At 38.0% G+C, this 23105-nt stretch overlaps 1 protein-coding gene across 4 annotated transcripts in view; it reads right to left on the reverse strand.

Moving 5' to 3' along the window:
• The window catches only part of LOC145784646 (semaphorin-3C-like), a 110247-nt gene that overhangs the window by 27966 nt on the left and 59176 nt on the right, over positions 1 to 23105 (reverse strand). For all 4 annotated transcript variants that reach the window (XM_082596514.1, XM_082596511.1, XM_082596513.1 and 1 more), the window contains exon 9: positions 13113 to 13164. In XM_082596514.1, the coding sequence (XP_082452640.1) occupies positions 13113 to 13164 (52 nt within the window). The remainder of the gene's footprint in view (positions 1 to 13112; positions 13165 to 23105) is intronic.

Genomic DNA, 23105 nt, shown 5'->3' on the forward strand with positions numbered 1-23105 from the left:
GCAATTGGAACTGAATCGTATTTGGCCTTCAATATGTTGGATGATTGAAGTTCAATTATTTCCATTTGCATCTCATGTGGCACAGTATTGACATCCATTGAAAATGGAATGGCAAATAAATCGAATCTGTTTTTTTTTTTTTTTCAAATCGCAAAATCAAGATTCAAAGTTAGTTTTAGTGGAAACGACAAGTGATATGTACTTATCAGGGTTATGTGCTTATCATACGTACTTACACATAATCAATGAGTGCTTTCGCTTGCGTCATTCCTCGACAGTGGGGTACATAATTTTGAGTAACGTCAGACCATAATTTTGAGAGATTTTGTAGAGTACATGGGAGTTACCGAGTAATATCGGGACACATGTTAAAGGGCTTTTTGTTATGATATAAAATAAATTCATGCGTAGATAATGATGAAACTTTAGTTGATGCACTAAAAGTAAGATCCTTCGAGGGCCGCAAAAAGTTTGTCCGCGGGCCGCAGTTTGCCAACCCCTGCTGTAGAGCATCATTAGTGCCTTATTCAAATAGAATCAATTTGATTCAAATATATTCCATTTTATGCCTTATTTATGATGCCCTACAGCAGCAGAGCGAAATGCATATGCCATAAATAGGGCCCTGATTGATTGATTGAATCTTTATCCTCGGACTGGGAAAGCTTCTTGCAGAGCTTAATCCTGGCAGTTTCGCATATTTGTAGAGGCTTTGAATCACTGACGCAGGCCCGGTCATCGAGATTGACAGATTGAAGTTTCCGATTATTGAAGTCTTGTTGCCGGGGAACTATTCCATCCATTAGATGCCGCTGAATGGAGAGCAGTCCTAAACATGCGTTACTCAAGCGCACACCCCGAGAGTCGAACTAGCGCCGCTTGATCTTGAAACTTCTTTGTTCAAGAAGTGACGCGCTAACCAATTGAGCTATCGGGGCGGACGTTGTTAACCCTGATGCTGATTCTCCGTGCATTTTTTAATAAAAATGCTGTCTTGTAATACAAACGAATTTATTTTCACCTGTCAGTTCAATCATAAACAGCTATAAATCGATTCGATCAGCTGGAAGTTAGATCATGGATGATCATGCTCAGGATCTAGTTGCTAGCTGATCGATCAGTAGCCGATTTTAAACTGTTTATGATTGAACTGACTGGTGTGAAAATAAATTCGTTTGAATTTTAGCCAGGAATGTTGCTTGTTCAACTTTCAATTTGATAAAATGATTAATTGCACATATCAATAGAAGAAAAAGAAGTTCTTTTATTTTGCATTATCAGCACATGTGAAAAAAAAACAAAAAAACAATGCAAGATTACAATGTGAGTTAGGTTGTTTGCTGATGATGATGGGAGTGGCAGAAGGACCAAACTGGTCATCAAGTCTGCCACACCAGTGTGGTGTCATAGCTTATTTGACATGGAACGGTGTCGGAGTTGAACGCAAATAACAAATTACTAAAGAAGCTGAACTTAGATTTTGTCATATTTTTTGCAAACTAAAGTGAGATCCGAACTTAACTGGGATGTTACTGTAAATAAAAAACATTTTATAAAGTTCATTATCTCCAACATTGTATAGATGACATAACAATTAGATTGACATTATGATGTAAGAGTTGTACTTGTTTGACAATGCATTGAGTGTTTTGATTTTGTGATATAATAATATGTCATAAGTGACTGGCATTTTAATGTCTTTTTAAAACTGTTATATCATCGGGGGACTGTCATTGCTTTTGAGGTTGTTGCCATGCTTGTGCTGTAGTTATACGCACCCCAATGCCATGCTTGGAGTATCATTTTTGAAAGCTTAAGTTGTACAAGGTAGCTTTCAAGTGCTGTATTTTTGTTATTAGCATGCATAATAGTTGTTAAAGTTATTATGGTGTTGCGACCATGCCACATTTTAAACTGATTATCTTGCTTTGGTATCATGCACGTTATAACGTCCGCATTTTGTCGATTCTACTTTTTTCTAGACCTTTGCTATGTTTGGCATGTAGGCTATGATGTTTTGTTGTGATGGTCAGAAATCAAAATAAACTGAACTAATTAGCATTAATAGTTATTAGCATTTTATTAAGTTGACCATCATCAGAGTTAGAATGGCAAAAACGACATAGCCTAATAATTTTTACATTTCAAGGTATAGCTTACAAATTACCTCGATAGCATTTTCCCGTTATTCGGATCCGCGCAAATGTATATTTAAACATCATTTGTATGTGTAGTTGAAAACCTAGAAATGTTACAATCACAACCCAACTTTGGCCAGTAGCCGAGCCAAGCTAGTTTTTTTGGAGGCAGGACTGGCAGACAATTTTTGGTCAATTGCAGTTAAATCCACAATATTGCTACTCTTTTGTTGCTTTTATTTTAATGCAAAGTGTTTGATTTTCTTTTTCAATTGAAGTTAATCTTTTTTGTTGCTTTATGTCAGTGGAAGAGTGACATGTGCTTTTAAATCGTCATGAATTGTTGTTTGACTCAAACTTTGTAATGATAGATACCTTAATTTGATTTGTTAAGTTTCATCTGAAGAAAAAATTATTGACTTATTGTTATTCGTTTGTACTTAAAGATTTCTCATTTACTTCTATTCAATTTTATTGTCAATTTATACGATCACACTAAGCTAGTTTCCTGCAGCTTAACAGGTCACAGGCAGTTAGCCATTTCTTTTATGACAGAAAATACTGTATAACGATTTTAAATTGTGACTATTTTTAATTGTAATAGTGACAGTGTGCGGAAAATGCTTTGCTTGTCTTGTGCTATTTTATTGGCTTGAACTTTTATTGATTGCATTGAAGTTAAAACGGCCTTGTTACAAGAGTTTATTGATTTCAAAAGTTTTCTTTTTTCTGTACTATTTGTTCTACTATTTTCAAACAGCCGAAATAAACTTTTTATTTGAATAAACCACAGGACTTCACTTGAGTATTGCAGCAGCATATGACTTCTTTTTTTCATTTCATTTTTACTGAACATCAGCCTATCTTGCTTCAACGTAATATGCAGATGCTTGACATTTATCACATTAAGTACAGGGAAGCTGCTGACTCGATGACTTATATAGTCTTTCGCTGCTTCTTATCTGTTGTGGCATCTAGATTCTATGGTGCTATTTTACTCGTATTGTTTATAATAATTATTGTACCGTGCTATTCTCGCAATAAACTAAATAAACGTTTTGTCTCTCTCTTTCTATATGGCAAGAACGACTACAACAGGTATGAATACCAGACCAAGTAGCTTAACCGAGGTTGATCGAATCTCCAACCAATATTTTGCTTCATAGCCTATGCGAAGACTTTCTGATTCTGTAAAGCTGTCCACCAGGCACAAGCTTGCCTACAAATACTACTTTGAATATGAAGTTGGTCATCAAAACAAAAGTCTTACTTTACATGATGCATATAGTGTAACAATTCAATATCATGCCAAACACGTTTTCCTTCCTAACAAGTGAACCATTTTAACCCATACGTCATTTACTAAAGATTTTGTATTTTTCCATCTAAGCTGCTCTAAATAGAAAAAATGTAACAGAAAATAAAACTGCTCACACTCGCCTTTTGAGGAGAGAGACGTAGGGACACGAGAGAGAATGAACATCAGAATGTATATAATTTGGATTACTGTTAAAATGTCATAATTCATAATCTCTTGTTATTGTTATTCTATAATGTTTAAATTCATTTTGTTACAGTACTAGTCCAGTTTTAATCCGGTGATGTCCCCATTACCGAGGGTGGCCGGATTCACCTCGAACACCACAATCGCCTGCACACCCTGCCTCCACATCGATCTGTCTAACGCGTCCTCTCTTGTCAAGCCCACCTTGCTGCTTTCCTCCTCAACTTGACTTTTCCAGGTTTTCTTGGGTCTTCCTTGTTTTCTACAAACCTCCACTTGCAACTCCAGCGCTCTCTTCTCAAAACATCATCTTCATCCCTTCTCAAAACATGCCTATTAAGGCGATGTGAAATTTGAATGGACAAAATCGAATTATCACACAGGGTGACTACTGTTGTGTAGAATATTTTTGTGAAGTTTTATGCAATAAAATCCAGTATCCGTAAACATGTAAGCATTTTAAGGTTAGTATTTTCTAATTCTTGCAAGGTGAGTCCACAAAAAATACTATCACAACGCATCAATCCACGTGATCTAGATAGCGTGCTCTGAATGGCTAGTTAGGGAAAACGCGTTGTGTGCCACACACACGCGCGCGCGAGCGATTGCTGTCTGCTGCTGAGACTAGAGAATAGAGATTTATAGGCTCTTGATACTGATTACTGAAGATAAGGCTGCAAAATTCAGATAAGAAGTTGTGTTCAGCTGAACTGTTTGCTATAATTTTATGCTTGGTTGTTAAATAATCATTCAGGCTTCGGTTCAAAGTTAGGTTAGGCTAGGTTTTCTAAATTGTCTAAAGTAGGAGGCAATGTCTGTAATTATCAGGTCTTCTGGAATAAGAACTGCTTATTCATGTCAAGTTGCTATTTGTGGTTCTGACATTTCTGCATTTTTGATATGTAGCTTTGAGAATGACACTAATAAAGTTCATAGTATTACGGAAGGCTCAGACAACTAAGTTTTCAGCACTTAAATTCTTAGTTCTGTCTACTGTATATAGGCTATGTAGATTATCCTTTTTTTTTAATTACATTAATCTCTTCACATAGCTTATTATATTTAATTCATAAAGCTGACCTTGTTGTAGGTAGCATTGTTAACTGTTATATCATGCCTAAAAGTTCTAAAAAGAGAGTAAGAAGCATGGAAAGCTCTTTTGTCATTGGACCCTCCAAGGAGCTTCTCACTGCTGATTTACCAGACACTACAATATGTTCTTGCATTCTGTGCTTTGTTGAAGGTGATACTCAAGTACTTTACTACTGTAACTTTTTCTCTGACATGTTTTGATTAATTTGACTAATAAAACTTTTCTGTTTTTAGTGAACCACCCAGCAAACTGTCCACTTGAAGCGGTTGATTGTCTCGTATCATTAGTCTCGTCCTGTTGCTCAACACAACAACTTTTTTTTCCGGCGGCCAAACGTGTCCTACTGAAGCAAGCTGTTCGGCGGCCAATCACAAGCACATGGCGGCCATCGGAACTTCGACACGCATCAACATACAGTCTTCGAAATTAGCACATTTTTACTTCGGCAGAAGCGAAAAATATACTAGAGTAGTCTATCACCACCGCACTGTTTGATTTGTTGTGATGTAAAAATGCCATAAATGTAATAAAATCACATGGAGCCCTGTCAAGTAACCCATGTTGATGCGCAATCTGCTGCAAGCGGAGATAGCAAATGATCATTAATAATACCAAAAGTAGCGATAAAGCGAGCTACAAGATACGCACGTCGTACGCGGTTATAGTAATTCACACTAAATAACCCACGGGGGAAAGTAAGTTAATTTTGGGTTGATTCAACGTTCGAGTCAGCACAAATCGATGTAATTTTCCCAGCGGGTTATATTGCGTAACAACAATGCCCAAAAAGAAATTTACGTTTGTTTTACATTAATTCGACATCTAGCGACGTTGAATTATCATAAAATAACGTTAATTGCTCAACCAGGTACCAGTAACAAATTAATAGCTCCCTGCGACAAGATTGCCTCGAATTACGTATGCACTTACATAGTTTCGGCACAATTGGGATACTGCTAGCAACACAAAGTCTATTTGATAAAGAACTAGCTGTCAGAATTGGAATCATCAGATGCTGTATCGAAGGATGAGGTTGTCGCGTCATCACTGGAATCAGACACATCAAAAGGCTCATCGCTTGGCTGTAAATCTACACTGTCTTCGCCGTTTGCAATGAAGCGTCCACGTTTTGCGGCTTTCGTGCTTTGATACCCATCCACACGCCTCTTTCGCAGAGCTCCATCAGGGTATTGACTAAGGAACAAATCTATGGCTCTGTCATAACGACTGGCAGGAATGTCTAAAATGTCCCTAACCTTACAAGCGCTCGTGTGGCCTCGGCATTTTTATTGCAGACGCTAATTTCAAAGACTGAGAAACTCTTTTCTTAATTAGAACAAAAGTATCGAAATATCGAGTATTTTTTCAAATATTGTATCGTTTTGTTTTTTCAATATTGCCCAACACTAGTGGCAGTTCAACCTGCACTTGAAAAACATCTCTCTGAAGAAGCAGATGTGGCAGTTACACAAAACTATTGCGTTAGACAAGAAAGATTTCTTTAATGCGAACAACGAAACTCGTGCGTTTATTCTATGCCAGATTGCACTAAATTGATAAACAATTCTACTTTCGCTGCAGCGAATTCGTTGCGACCAGACGGAGCGGCACGGAGTCGATCGTTAAAGCGGTTTCAATTATCCGATTTTATATGCATTTTGAAACCGGTTAGGCTTCACAACCGGTTATTCTATATTCTATTTCGCCCATCCCTAGTTTTGATTAAGGTAGTGCCATAAAACATAGACCAATTCGTATATTTTCATATGGATGAAGGATAGTTGTTAAAAATACTAACATATAGCTTGCATGAGTGAACAGTACACGTACAATAACCAACTAGCAGACACTTTTCAAAACCTTAATGTGTTGTAATAATTAATTGCACGTTAGAGCACTCATGAGGAATTATTTTTTCAGGAAGCTGGAAAATAGCTAACTATTCTCTTTTCAAATGAAGATCGCATTCCTAAAACAGAATTGAAGTTTTTCCTCTCCCAACGTTATCGTGGAGTAGAAGCACCGTTATACCAAATTGGGCCTCTTGACAAAAGAACAACGAAAATGCTTCAAAAGTTAGTTTACAAAAGGTGAGTTCTTACATATCTTTTCAAATTTTTTTGTCTAGTAATTTTCTATGAAATGTACCAAACTTTTGTTCGATCACAGGCTTGTATGAGTATATTCTTTGATAGCATGGTCATGCAGAGCCAGGTCCCATGTTGTGTACTAGGGTTGGTCAGTTGTTGTCATTGAGGTGGCTCGTCTAACAACATTTGTTGATTGGAGCCATATGAGAAAGATAATGGGGCTACTGCCAATTCTACAACCCCACTTGACCATTGCAGATGTAGTGCAAGTGCAACCAACTCTAGATAGTAGGTGGTTTAAGGATTTTTCCTTTTCCTAAAGCATTTCCTCGCGGGAAAGTGATTCAGATGTTCCGATTTCTATGTCTGTAAAGGCAGGCTTGTAAAGGCAGCTTTCACTAAAGCTAGTGGTGCTATGAGAAGATTTTTCTTGACTATCACTGAGTTTTGCTGCCATTTGTCCGAAAGAGTATTATTTGTTATGTTTGGCATATTATATTGTTTTTCTTTGTGACAGTCAGAAATAAAAACAAACTGAACTGATTTACATGGATTATTTTGTGTTCTTTACATTTATCATTCACACAAAAAACTTTTTTCAAGAGCCTCAAACAACAGCGAGTAGATGACTTCGCTGCAGCAAAGAAGTCACAAGTGATAGAGGAAGAGAACTGGAAAAAACAGCAGTTTTTTGCAGCAATTGATGAAGAAAATGACTCTCGTTTCGAACCAGCTGCACCTGGTAGCCTACATCTGAATGTGACAATGCTCCGGTATCCAGTGATTATCCTGCTCTGCAATCTTTTGCTGTAAACATGTTAGAAAATAATCGCAAAGGCAGTAACTCTGGTGATGTTTCATGTCCGCACTTTTACCCCACCAAAATTAAATTTTGATGCCAACTCTCTGTGCTCTTTAATTGATTAAGACAATGCCACGCTTACTGAGTCTATCCTTACTTCACACTTAACCATGGATGAACTAAAGGGTTTGATAAACACAAAGTTCGAATGCCCTCATTTTCCTGCCCATACTCAGGCTATAGAGCGCCTCATTCGGGAAGTCATTAACGACTGTGGAGTGTGGAAGTGTTGCTGGTCATCGACGATGGGATGGTTTCATTCGGGAGTGAATTGTTTGGGGAAGGGTCTTGCCGAATGCAGACACGAAATGTTACTTTCTTTCATTAGCTGCAGTATAAAGTTTGATATTGACCAGTGACCACTGTTTCTTGTTCATTGTCTTTATTCTTCATTCGTTTGTGCACGTTTTACAAGCACATATAAAGTTGGTTGGTTGATGTGTAAGCTACCATTGGTTGAGTTGCAGTAAGTATGTCTGTCAAAAAACAAATGTAAATCGGCGAAAACAATCGAATATTAATGCAGTGCGTTGTGTGATCAACTGAATATGTAATGCTTATTACTATAACAAAACCAAAGTGTCATCTTACGCACAGTGCATTTCTACTCTTGCCATAGAAGTGAAAAAAAGCTGTAATATCATCAGGTTTTGCTGACCAAGCAAAAATAGGGTTGCCAGGTGATTTTTTATTATCTTACCGTACACTGCCAGCCTTTACATAAAAGAGCAACTAGCTGTCGCGTCATATGAAATTGTTGTTGTGGTTGTTAAAGTTGGAAATTTTTACAATTTAAAAAAATAAACAACATTTTTTTCTTCAAAAAGTTTGTATCTGGCAACGCTGTGCTGGCAACAAATGCCAAGGACAAAATTGACTACATGTTTACGGTTACTGAATATTTTTGCGTGAAATTTTAAAGAAATACTCTACATAGCGATAGTCACCCTGGGTGATAACTCAATTTTTAATTTTTTTTAATTTTTTGATTTTTACATTGCCTTAATGCCTATACCAGTGGTTCCCAACACATGGGTCACGACCCAAAGTTGGGTCGCCTGATTATTTTTTTTTGGGTCGCTTATTTTTCAGGCATATTGTATCTTGGGCGAAAAAATAAAACTAAAAAAATTTTAAAACGTGAAGAGATCGATCACAAAACTGGAAAATACAAACACAAGGCATGAAGTGTTTCATATCGAGACATCGGAAAGCTTTGTAGCATGATCATAGTGCAAGAAGTTTTAACAGTTTTCGTTTTTATTATTGTTAATATTATTATTAAATGTAAACCCAACAGGGCGAAACCCAACAAAATTTCAGTTTCAAACATAAATTCACTTGTCAAAATTACGGGATATACATTGTAACGTGCACTATATGTCACGAACACCATGTAGGACAAACCATGACAAATTGTTCTGCACGTTGGGCCACACATAGTCTGATGTGGTAAAACGCATCAAAGACAAAGCCCCAAGTGCTGTATGGACTCAATGCTTTCTCCACAGAGAGGCCTTTGCTGCAAAAAAGCTGTCTCAAGAGCGGCATAAAGTGTTGAATGATGTTGTGAAGTGTGTAAACTTCATCAAAGCAAGTTCACTAAATCGGCGTTTGTTTTCGTCTTTGTGCACTGAAGTGGATTCTGATTATTACCAAGCATTGCTGCTGCACACAGAAGTACGATGGCTGTCACGAGATCGTGTCCTGAAGCGAGTTTGTAATTTGCGAGGAGGAGATTGCTATCTTCCTGAGGCAACAGAACTTGTGAGATTAGCCGAAAAGTTTTTGCAAAAAGATTTCAACGCAAAAGTTGCTTACCTTGCCGATATATTTGACTCTCTGAATTCTCTAAATTTATCTATGCAAGGCAACGGTTTTACGGTGATTGATCGCGCCGCAAAGTTTCTGCTTACTACAAAAAACTCATATTCTGGAAAAGTTATGTCACCAGAGATGAGTACGATATATTTCCTCAGCTAACGCAATATAGGCCTATTTGTGGCAAGGAAGTTGATATTAAGCAAACCATAATTGGACGCCTGGAACAGTTTGCCAAAAAGTTTGTGCACTACTATGAAGAATCTCCAACACTTAATAGCCAAAATGATTGGATAAGTGATCCATTTGTTGGAAAAGATCTGCCTCAACTTCCCATCTATGTTGCAGAACAGTTTATGGACATAACAACAGAAGTAGCAAATCGTATTTCTTTTGCGTCCTTCAAAGACAAATACCCTAGAGATTCTGCAAACATCCACTTTTGGGCTCCATGTACAAAGTGTTCCATGTACTTCTATGTACAAAGTCCACAGTTTCAAATTTAGTGATTCAAAAACAGATTCCATTTGCAACAACTTGGCTTTGTGAGACTGGATTTAGCGCCAAGTGTGTATTGAAAACTAAAGAGCGAAACCGGGTGGAAGTTAAAACCGATATGCAGCTATGCCTTTACAGCAAAATAACGCCTCGATTTCAAAAACTCACTGACAGCAAGCGATCACACTAGCACAGCTATCTCATTAGTGATTTGATTAACATATTATTTTTGGAAAAAGTTACTGCTTTGTAGTGCTGTTTGTTTGCAACGCAATCTTGTATGGCTTTTAAAATACTACGACAATTTGCTTGGGTCGCAAGATTTTACCAAACTGAATTTTTTTTAAAAATGGGTCGCCTTAAAAACGAGTTGGGAAATACTGGCCTATACCATACCACCTCACTCCATTTGCTTTCGCCAACTTATCAACATTATTATTCAACCCAAGCAAGTTCATAAGTTCTTCGGTATTCCTTTTGTCTGTCAGCTTCATACTACACATTGCTTTAACCATCGCTCTCTCAGTTCATTAATTTTTCAGAAACCCCAATTATGATGTAATGTTTCTTCCCTTATACCCCAGTTCTCAATCACGGTGGCCTTTCATTACTAAAACCTACTATTATGACACAACATTGAGTTGGGATTGGATTCTTGAATCTTCAAGTGCCAAGGACTTCCAAATCCGTCCATTGTCACTCATAATGACGTAATATTGCCCCTTTAGCACCTAATGTTGCCCATTTGAAGTTCCCTTGCTGCTCTATAAATTTCCAAAGTTGGTTGGTTTTGTGGCGTATTTTGGAATTTATTTATTTTAAGCGCCAAGCTTGAAAACAACTAATTTTGAATTTTGGGGATTTTTTGGTTTTAGACTAATTTGTCACTGTGCCAGTTGCAGTGGTGCCACGGCTTGTGTTTTAACACAAGATCTTGTGGTTTTACTTTTGATCTTTTGCTCTTGTGCTTTAAGTTATGCCAATTCAAAACTTTTTTTAATAGTTTTATGCAAATAAGGTAAAGCTCAGCATTTGATACAATACAACAGAATACCCAACACCACTGTTCTGTTTCTTGCTCCCTGACCATACACCTTCTCCTCTGCCAGCGACGTCTACGCTGGTTGGGGCATGTATCCAGAATGAAGGATGGGCGCATTCCAAAGGACATTCTGTACAGTGAACTTGCCACAGGGAAACACCCAGTAGGAGGACCCGCACTGCGTTACAGAGACGTTTGCAAACGAGACCTGAAGCAGACTGACATAGACCCTGCCAGCTGGGAACTGATCGCAGGAAATCGCAACAGATGGCGTTACGAAGTCAGTGCGGGTCTAGCAAAGGGTCAGTCGAGGCGGAGGAAGCAACTAGAGGAACGAAGACAAATAAGAAAAAAGAGACAGCAGCCTCAGAACTCCTCTGATTTCATATGTCCAAACTGTGGACGAGACTGCCACGCCAGGATTGGACTTCAGAGCCATATGAGAAGCTGCCGTACCCAGAGTGCTACCATCATCTGAAAAGATGGAAGGATGCCTACTACTACTACTACTTAAAGTAACTTGCGTTCTTCTGGTGACTATTTACTAGGTTACCTCGTGATGTTAAAGATGTTAACTAGCTTTTTGTATTTCTGACGTTCCGTCAGTCAGCACGACTAACTTTATCAAGGTGGCGAACGCAAGTTACTTTAATTATCAAATGCCTAGTGAACAGTCTCACTCTGTTTTTACTATCGTATGTACATTAGGATTATGTGTTGTTTAGTTTGTCTATTGAGAATATTTTAATAACAACTGCTGCTTTGAATGATTTCATCACATAATATATTCACATCACATAATACACATCACAGAATATTACTGTAAGAAAATCTGTTAATACAAAATATTTTAATGGTCATTATGAGAAGTTAATATAAGACAATCTCAAACCTGAGAACGATTTGTTCTCAATAAATGCTATCATGTAGATTTGGTGAACAACCGCCTTGTAAATTATCTGGGCTACTGCAATGGTGGGTGTAGCCTATAACAGACATTTCTATTAGCCTACAAAGAACTTCAAGGGGGGCGCAAAGGTGGTAGGTTATTGCACTAGTATACTACTGTATTGTACAAGTGGTAAAGAGAAATGTTAGTAACACACCTTACCTTGTGTCACAATTATTGACTGGTAATGTGATGATGATGATAGTTTTAACTTTATTTTCCAGCACTTATTCTTGTGGTTGTTGTTTAGTGCATTGTTTGCAACAGTGGGTATTTGTGGTGTTTTTTTGGTGAAGTTTCTTTGCACTTGTAAAGTGTGAAGACACTTGAGCTCAAAACAAACTTAACTGTGAATCTGATATGCAATGTGCGTTGCCTTTAACTAAGCCAGGAATTAAACTGCTGGCTTCGAAAAAGCAGCTACAAGCGAATTTCAAAGACACGTGTCTTTCTTGGCACTGCTAAGTGCTGGCACTGCTAAGTGCAAGAAGCGCCATCATCATGCTCCACTGATCAGCACCGTTCTGATTGGTCAAACCATTCCTCAAAGGGGATTATTTAATGGTCAATTTATGCCTTCATTCGTATGCAGTATATAACTTTGCAAAATTTTATTTTGCATGTTATTCGGTCTGAGGATGCGCATTGTCATGGTGAGCGAAACGTCAGTGAAGCAATAAAAAACCATCCTGTTTATTGTTGCTTTTACTTTCAATTTCATCAGATGAACGTTGCAACTAGTGCTAGAAACGATAATTGTCCTAATGAACACTCAAACTTTTCAGTATTCACCTTTTAGAAAGTTGCCGCCGGGCATGGTTTGACAGACTTACTGACATGTGCTGTAATGCCCTCCGAAAATTTTGTGCTGGCTACGCCCTTTAATAAAGTATGTGGCTAGAGGAGAAAAAGTTGTACTCAAGAGTGAATACATGAATGTGGATTGTTTCAAGAGTGGAGTTCAGATGATTAATTTAATGTTTATAAAACTAAACCTCAAACATTGCTTTTGCTCACAACGGATGTTGAAATAATATCAAAGTCTATGCAGTAGCTCAAGTGTATGACACAGACATTAAGTCAGCCTATAAAATAAAACGAGCAACTGGGCTTACCGTGGCAAATTAAAGAGGGCATAAACGATATTTCCAACCTTGGATGTTGAAACTGCGCAAAAAATGTAATAGTTTAGGTTTTTTTTTTGACTACGCTGATACAGCTCTGCTCCCCATCATGAAAAAGCAACATATTCATCATGAAGACAAAGTGTTCGTTTAAGTTAAACAGTAATGCAAAATTGTTTCATATCAGGCAAAAAGATAAACACTCAAACTACATTTTTGCTCATTTATCACTATGTGAGCAGTACCTGAAGAATGCCATATACCCGAGAACAAAATCTGAAACTACGATCACACCAGACGAAACCAGGGATTTGTAGAAGTAGGAGATCGCTGACTCAGCTGCGATATTCGACAAGTGAAAGTAAAAGTGTTACTAGATGTTTTTAAGCTTTTGGATAAAACATCATTTTAGATTTTAAAGTAGTGGTCATCCAAAACTCGTCCACATACAACTATTCTAACTCTTAAAACTAAACTATAGTAATTTTATTATTCACTTATCAAACTATCATATTTTTTTGCAAATTTAACCTCTCCTGCACATAAAACATATTACATGAAAAATAACAACCAGCTTCAATACTTAAACCTATTTTTTTAAAACTTCTAAGTTTTATTCAGTTTAACCCTTTAAAGGTTGTGGGGGGCTGTCAATTCAACTTTTTTGTATCAACAGCTGTATCTCTAAAACCACTGAGGCTGCGACTACGAGATTTCTTGACTTTTCCTAACTTTTATTCACCTCTATTGAGCTGAAATTTTGAGAAAATAAAGGATATAACTTGAGAGATATAAAGCATTTCTCAGCTCATCCTCTGAAATATTTCAAATTCTATTGGTCAAAATTTTTCCACCAGTTGGATGAAAATAATTAATTTGGCCCATGAAGGGAATTGGCTGTATGCGTAGACCTTTTGTTCTCACCACGGCTTATAAGCGACGTCGATACAGTGAAAGCTTCAACTTTGATACAATGAGTTACCGTCGCTTGCAGTTGAAATTGCGTAAAATTAAACACAAGACTTGGTGCCAATGCATCTAGCGTGACAATTGTTTTTCGCAGACAATGATGTCCTTTCAATCAAACAAAGCATACAACGTTATTGCAATGACTCAGCGTCATTTGGAGTAGATTTGATGTAAAATGTGAGATAAGTATTGAAAGTGATCGACTTGTTTCTTTTGATTGCATTTTCCTTTCTCGTGACATATTCAACGGTGTGGACTGTTTCTAGATTGCTCTGTTTGGACCACAACGCTTTTATGAATAATTTGAAATTTAGCTACTGTAGAAGCTGCGCTGTAACATATTATGATTTTGGTTTCAAATCTTTCCTTTTGTCCGACACACTATCAAAAGCAGAAAAGGCGTCGATGTTCCCAAAGCTTCTCAAATATGCTTGTTGTAAACATTTATTCTTAAGTCGACATGTAAAGATTTGAAATGCAATACGCTTCTCATTTGTGTAGGATAAACCAGAACATCACGCTTTTGTGAAAAGCACGATCATTCCACCACGTTTATACGTGACGTGGCTTAGTTGAACCAATATATTCGAGGCTTCTTGTACCAGGTTCACCGTCACTGATAAACTGAAACACAATGCAGTACCTCGCAAAGCAATTGTAGCATAACATTGCCATGTGCTATAACGCGTCATATTGTGAAAACTTGTGTATTTACTTGTCAAGTTGTCTCATGTGAAATACATGTTTACATAGCAATGTCACAATGAAATCTTATCTCCGTTTACCAAACTGAAGATATGAACTTATGAGACGTCTTGCGACATTGAATCGACAGAAAGGCGGGTAAATGAGAATGGCTATGCTGCCAGTACTTGGTCTAATGCGAGGCCAGCGCACAATGGGAGAAGGAGCTAACATTATATCGAGCTAACATTATATCTGGCCCGACTAGTGTTAGAGGAGAAGCCAAAGAAGCCAAGACTCCTCGGCAACCATGGGAACTAATTTTTTTTCTTTAAACATTTTGAACATTATTGTTCAAGAAACAAATAGAAAAATTGCCACACACATTTCTCAATTGCCAGAGAGAATTTTAGATGACAGCAGGTACTGCTATTTTGGCCCAACCAACAACGAGGAGATGCTGGCCTTTGTTGGATTGGGATATCTTCGGGGGATTTTAGGACAGGCTGGTCATACCACAAATGTATTGTTCAATCAACTGCAACGGCATCCCGTGTTTAGTGCAACCATGGGCAAAAACCGCTTTAAATTTTTATTTTCAAATATTTCGTTCGACGACCAAAATACTAGGCCGCAACGTTGGAAGAATGACCGGCTTGCCACATTTCGAGTCGTTTTCGAAATGTTTAACAAAAACTGCATCAAACATGTCATTCCAGGTGACTACTTGTCGTTGGACGAAACGCTATACCGGTATACCCCATGAGGACACAAATTGCTTTCTAGTAATATAATCCAAACAAGCCTGCGAAATATGGCCTTCTGTTCAAGTCGGTAAACGCCACCAGATTCCCATACAAATTTATGGCATCGGTCTATTCAGGTAAACTGAAAGAAGAGCCATTTCATTTTTACGTTCGTGGAACAGCAGAAGTGGTAAAAGGAATGGTGATGAGCCTGGAACAACACGGTGACCTTCAAGGTCGGAATATTTCGTATGACCGCTTGTACACCTCCATACCACTCGCGCAGTAGTTGCTTGACATAGGTGTAACGTCAGTGGGAACCCTCAACGCTATACGTAGAGGAATACCCCTGGAAGTGAAGCAAGTGAGTGGTAGGGAAGAATTTTCCTACGAAATTTATTGGCAGACAAGCGAGGCTGATCTCAGCCTACATTCTTATGTAGTAAAAACGAAGAGTTCTGGGATGCGGAATTTGTTGATGTTGACGACCATGCAACCTCTATTGGGGATTACCAAGGATGATGGCAAAAAGAAGCCAGGCTTGTATAAGCTTTACGGCTTCACAAAGGGTGGCACCGATATCATCGACCAAAGGATGGGTTCATTCACGTGCAAAGCGAAATCCCCACGGTGGACAACTACTGCGTTTGCTTATTTTTTATATACTTACCGCGTCAACGCATCTACAGTTTTAGCACTAAATAAAGGGACTGATCCACGCAAGCGAAAATCCTTCAACTTCGGTTGGGAACTGGCCATGGAACTCGTGAAGCAATTCAGAAAGTCGCGATCTCTCCAGGGCCTGAACTATCACACCATACATAAGATTGAAGCAGTAGTAGGGAAACAATCTTCAACAACCCTTATATCAACTCCAAGCGGCAGAAGGGCCACCCTGCCCCAACTATCGTCGAAACAACGTAGATGCGACGTATACAAACACGTTATTATGGGAGAAGGTGCCAATGCCAGAAAAAATAAACTACTAAAAAATCGTGGCCAATGTCAATGCTGTGAAAAGCCCTTGTGGCCTGCACTTTCCATACAAGTATGTCAAGCTTGCTTTTGCGCAGAATAAAGTATTTGAATGATTGCGGTTTTATAAACTTTGGCTTCAACCACAGCCATAATACAGGGGGCTCAATGAACGATTTTTCTTTTTTCCTTTCATTAGACAGATAGCCATTTTCATGTTGATTCAACATATCAAGACGTTGAATACTTGTAAACATGCGCGGTTTTGCAATTAGATTGCTTATCAAAATCATCGATACTTTTTGTTTAAAAAGTTGGTCATAAAACTAATCGTAATAGGCCTACTCGATGTAAAATTCAGCATTTTCATATGCTGAAACAGTATTGTATGCATATTTTATAAATCCATTTTCTATTTAGAAAATATCAATATAATGCGGTTTGAACATAGCTGAATTTTAGCACGGACAAAACGACTATTTTTATGACTTTTATACAAACAAAAACAGAAGAGAAGTAATCTAATTGCAAACCCGCACATGTTTACACCGTCTTGCAATGTGGAATCCACGTCGAAATGATTGTATAAATGCCACCCCGCTTCTTCAGCTGGTCTACATTTGTTAATAAAGCGTAGGAGTTGCTGTTCTAAGAACCGAGGTCACAAGATCGTAATCCAAATTGGTGTGACGCGCGTTCAGAAATCTCATTACTGCATGTAATTGATGAAGTATTATTCTTTTAGACAAGCAGCAAGCTTATGTTTGAGCGTGGGAAAAGTTATTATTTTGCATGAAAAACATGGATTCAAATTGAGATTATGTAAAAAAATTTTAGCACAACATTGCAATACATGTTCTTCATTACTCTACCAAAAAATAATGTGTAAACTCACGCTACAATTGCTTTAATCGCACAATAATCCAAAAGTCATAAGTCACCTCAACATTTCAACGTATATGAGCAGTTCTAAATTTAACATAGTTTTAATTTTCGGATATGCTCAGCGTGAATAATTTTACAAAGTAAATCCCAAATTTTAAAACCGTGCCTTAAAAAATAACAGAGATATCACTCCTAAAGCATAAGAAGAAGCGACAGCCCCCCCCCCCCTCCCCAAACTGAGCAAGACTCCAGGAGCCCAACCTTCTAAGTGTTAAGTTTCGGAAAATAAACTCACATTCTTATTGCAAAGTAACACTACTACAAATTGCTTTAACTTATGCAACTTTAAACTTTAGACTAGTTTTAAACGGACAACCTTTATGCGACCACAAAGGCCAAAAGATTATTTTGTCTACAAATTTTAAACTATTCTGGCAGCACGTTTACCTCCAGTTGTCGGATATCGCACTGTGGAAGAAATACAAGTAACGCGATGCAAATGAACCTTCTTTCAGTTCTTTGTAGGGCTTGTGTGATTTTACTTCTTTAAATCTTTTTAACACTTTCATGCCTGGGCTAGGGCATCTCATGCCTTACGAATTTTTAAACGCTGAAAACCATACGATAAAACTATTCTAAAAAGCTGAAATTTCATGACTTTGTCACAAACTTCATACGCATATTGGAGTTGCTACTCAAAAATTTGTATCTCAAATACTTTTTGAAATACAACGTGGTTTATGACACCTTGTCACAAACAATTTTGCAGTTTGCTCTTTTTAGGAGCAGAAATTTTCTCCTGTTGTTTCTTTATTCACTGGTGATACGCGCCGGCGCATAGCACGTGCCCAACTTGCAAAATTGAATCTTTTATAGAAACATCACCCTATTTGCATTGATTCAACGCCAGTAGACGTCAAATTATTATGAGCATCTACTTTCGTGCCTCGCCTTGCGTTAGCTTGTGCAGCTGTAACCGAAATAATCGCGCTGCTTTTACAAGACATACACAACATCAACAGACGTCAAACGTATGTAAGTAATCTACTCTACCATAATATAATCTACCATATAATTTGTTTGCTCAAATATCAAGCAGCGAAAGGTCAACTCTGGTTTTCCGTTCTTGCCCTGACCTAATTCTCATCGTAGAGAAATAAGCACAGCTTGATATGTCCTATCGTGTCATTGCGAGTGCTAACAGCTTATAGATACTTTGCTTATGTCGATACAACGTTCAGCGGTGTTGCGATACAACCTAAGAAAATCATGAGTTTGTTTCAAATTGCATTCCTCTTGAATGAATGCTTTTTTGTTACGCAAAACTTTCGCAGGAAATATCGGCCGCTTTACAGCGGTTCACCATCGTCAGACGTTGAAACAGTACAAACATTTGATCTGTGAAAGTAATGCCTATCAGCGAAAATGGAAACACATAATGTCATCCAGGCACTGTTTATTGAAAATGAAGACATGCAGCTCGTCATTGCATTGAGAAAAACTGACTTATCAAGATTTTTCGAAGACAAGAAATTCCAGTCACAAAAAAAATATGACTTGTGCGAAATATTGTACAAAACAGACCGTATTGCAAGTGTAGTAAATTAGCATCGTCAAGTATAATGGTAATGAAATTGAACCGCACAGCTTTATAAGTAATATTTCGATCAATTAATAGATAGAAAAATACCCCGATTTTGAATAAAACGGTGATGACCAAATCATCATCATCACCGGCCATGCCTGAATAAGGCGTCGGCTACCGTGAGTCTCCACAACGATCGATTGTCCATACTTCTAATTAGATTTTCAAAATTTTGGTTTGTCCACGTTGAAAGATTTTTGAAGATTTCCAAACGTGGACGCCCCTGGTGTCTCTGACCAGGAAATCGCCCCATCATTGCCGAGTGTTCAATTCCGCGTTTGCGGTAGACATGCCCGATAAATGTCATTTGCCTTTTGTTGATAGTTGTGATGAGGACGCCAGGGGTGCACCCAGAGCGTCTCCACACTTCTTCGTTAGTGATTTTATCCATCCAGTTAATTCCCATCATTCTACGAATGAACCAAATTTCAGCACTGTTGATCTTCTTTACTATCTTCGGGCATACAGTCCAGGATTCACAGCCATATAGCAGAAATGACCAAATACTGTGATTAAAATATCTAATCTCATAATCAACGATAACATGATAAGAACAAATCTTATGATAGCCCGCTATTTCATTATGAAAACCACTGGTAATAGCAAATTTGAGTTTGCTGTTAATCCATGGTTTCGTCCCAAAAATGTTGACATTGCATGGCGGAGTGACCCACGTAGAATAGGTACATCATCCGATCGTCTAGACATGTGTGGTTTGACTAATGACATGGCTAGCTGCCACCCCTCTACAAAACTTTCGTCTCTCTTGGCTTGTGAAAAGGACAACTCGCGGTTCAAGTAACTAATGGTCATCGCATTGACCCGCGCAACGTCTAAAATGTAAGAAAATGCAGACACAGTCCATTTTGCTGATTTCGGCTTGACGCTATAATATGCCATCTTCTGGTCGACGACATCAGTCCCACCCTTGGTAAAATCGTAGAGCTTGATTATTGCAGGTTTCTCCTTTCCGTCATCTTTGGTTACTCCAAGGATTGGCTGCATAGTTGATAAGACCAGAACATTGCGTTTACCGGTAGATTTTGGTTTGACTGCGTACGACGTAACGGTAATGTGGTTTCTCGACTCCTCCCAGTAAATTTTGGTACTGAAGGCTTCCCAATCAGTGAGAGATTTTAACTCGCTAACCCCTTTTCTATTGCTTTGCCATTTTCCAACTAAAGTTATGTTTTTGTTCCAAAGCCATTCTGCCTAATCAAGTGAAGTGTAAAAGCGATCAAGGGATATGTTTCGTCCTTGAAGCGAAGAAACTCTGTCCAAATTGTGTACCAACGTTTCCACATATTCCATAGTGGAAGTCAGATAGTGTGGTCCTGGTACACCTACTGGCTTACCCGCATAAGCTATGGCGGTATGACATACGGTGACATAGGTGACATAGGTATGACATAGGTGAATGACATACGCGCACTATTTATGCTTCTTAGCAAAAAATCATATTTAGCAGGCTTATTTTTTGCCTGAAGCTTATTGCCTGAAGGACACACCAACGCGGGATGGAAACAAAGTCTCATCCAGTGAAAGGAAGTCTTCTGGTATTAAAATCTTTTCACAATTTCCAGTAAAATATTGGAAAAGTTCTCTGATTGCTGTAAATCGGTCACTTTGCCAGCGATTGGCCCTAGTGCTTTTATCATCAAAACGAATATTTGCAGACAGAAATTTGAATCGGTTCAACGACATTGTCGCACTAAATATAGGATGTCCATATAAATGGGAAAAGCAATCTTAATTCGGTGAAATGTTCGCTTGAGTAGTCCTCTAATACACCACAATCCAATGAATGCTTCTAGTTCCATGGCATCAGTTTGCTGAAAATGTGAAGCATGCCAAGATGTTCGTTGAGCCTCCGATATTCGCGATAGCCTCTCTCGTATACATGTGCTGGTGCTTGAAACAATGATGTAGATCATCTCTGCTGTAAATAAGAAACGCCATGCATCATACGACGTCGTTGCATATTGATAATCGCGCTTTACTCCTGGTAAACTGTGCACCACATTAGCAGAGTTTTGTCTTCCTCTTATTGATGGTTACTTGGTACTCCAAACAACTTGCACTCTACTTCTTTAGTCAACAACCACCGACATTCGCTCCTCTTCCTGGTCAGGCAATGTATGGTAATTTTCCTCATCCAAGGCGCTATCTAATGATTTGACGTCATGGCTCCTACGACGTTGGGACTGCCTATGTCTGACGGTCACGACCTCATCTTCGTTACTCTTGTCAGATGTTAGCGGACCACCTTCACCATCAGATAAAGGCAAATCAACATCACTATCCGAAAAATTTGCATCTCTTTCATCTTCGGTTGCTAATAAATTTGCCGTTTGCTTTGCATCATAATACACATTCGAAACCATAATTTTGAACTGTGGTATAAGGTACACACGGGCCACTTGCTGAAACAAAATGACTTCATTTTGCAAGAAAAATAAATCCAATATAGGGTGTGAGAAGATTTTTTTCTTCAATTGTTCGTGTTTTGAGCAATTGAGAAGTTAAATTTAATAATACAATAATTGGAGGAAAGAGCAGACATTCGTTACAATTATTATTCAGACGCTATACTATCCCTTGCTGGCAGAGTCAGCCATTTGCATTGATTCAACGTTGGCAGATGTTGAATCGTTGTTGAGTGACTGATTTTGATAGCCGAAGTGACTCAACTACTGTATCGCATTTTTCGCTCGATTTTGCCATTGTAAAAACATAGCTTCATTCTTACTTTTGACTGACGATGGAAACAGCAGTTATCGAAACGTTTGAATAATATGTTCGCTAATGTGTTAGCTTTGATATTCATAGTCCGAATTTCCTCTAAATCCTGCGGTTATGCTCCGAAGTTTATTACTTTACTTCTGGCCTTTTCAATATCAAATTAATTGGGCCATAAAACATATTTTTTTCATATAGCCTAATGATGTAACCTGACTTGTAATATCGCCATGGTATTATGTGCATTTCTACATTACTCCTGTACGCAACGTTGGTCTTTAGCATACTAACATATCGTAGACGTCGTTTTATTTGGACAGTTGCTCATAGTACTCCCAGAGCTAAATATACTGCAAACCTGTTGCAGATAATCTATATCGCACCTTTAGAGGAATTCATCAGTACGATTTTACATAATTCAAGAGTTTGCCGCAATAATCAGGAATGCTTTGTGTCTTATTCAAAGTATTCTTCATCTCATAAATAACAAAGTGCTATGAGACATCAAAATGACGTAGAATAGCTGTAAAGTTTATAAGTTTTGCGCAAAGAAATTAAAATGAGCCAGGATACTTTGTTTTCTGTCCGATATAAACTCATCTATATTTGTCTAAATAGGTTGAATGACAGTAAATTAGCATAATTTGACTGTTACAACCGATTACACAAATATGTGAAACGTATAATGATTTTTAGCAATGATGGGACCGCTTGAAGTACCTCTCATTCTTCATTGTAGGGACGCTATGAACTCATCACGAAAATTAATGACCTAGAATTCATTACACCGTGGTGCTGACAAAACACGTTATGTATGTAGCATGACAGGTGTTATATTATATTGTATCGACGCTCTACGAGATAAATACAAGTGAATATACTTGCAAGAATCTAGGGTACGATAAGGCGTTGTGAAATCAATAATCGAGCAATTTTGTTATGATTATGGGAATACAACATGCATCAAAAAGAATCAAATCAAAAATAATTAAATTTGGGCTTCAGCATCTTCTAAGAAACAAGCGTATTTACGACTTCGGCAATGTCGTCGAACAAGGGTAGAGCACATAAAAAGAAAAAATCGTAATGTTTGATTTGTAGTTTGTGCGATAGGCTACAATCAAAGTAAGCAACATATTGTTACAATAATGATCAAGCATTTTACGTTGATTCAACGTAGAAATGCATCGACGAAACATCAGGGACAGACTTTCTGTACCGGAATAAAACTTGTTTATTCTATCTGGAAAGCAGCGAAATGTGGAAAGCAGTCGCAATTCTAAGGGCATTGTTCGAACACACAAGATCGTCGTAATCATCGAATTGTCATAGTTTGTTTGT

This window comes from Aplidium turbinatum, chromosome 15 (genome assembly GCF_918807975.1).
Source record: "Aplidium turbinatum chromosome 15, kaAplTurb1.1, whole genome shotgun sequence".
NCBI classification, from domain to species: domain Eukaryota; kingdom Metazoa; phylum Chordata; class Ascidiacea; order Aplousobranchia; family Polyclinidae; genus Aplidium; species Aplidium turbinatum.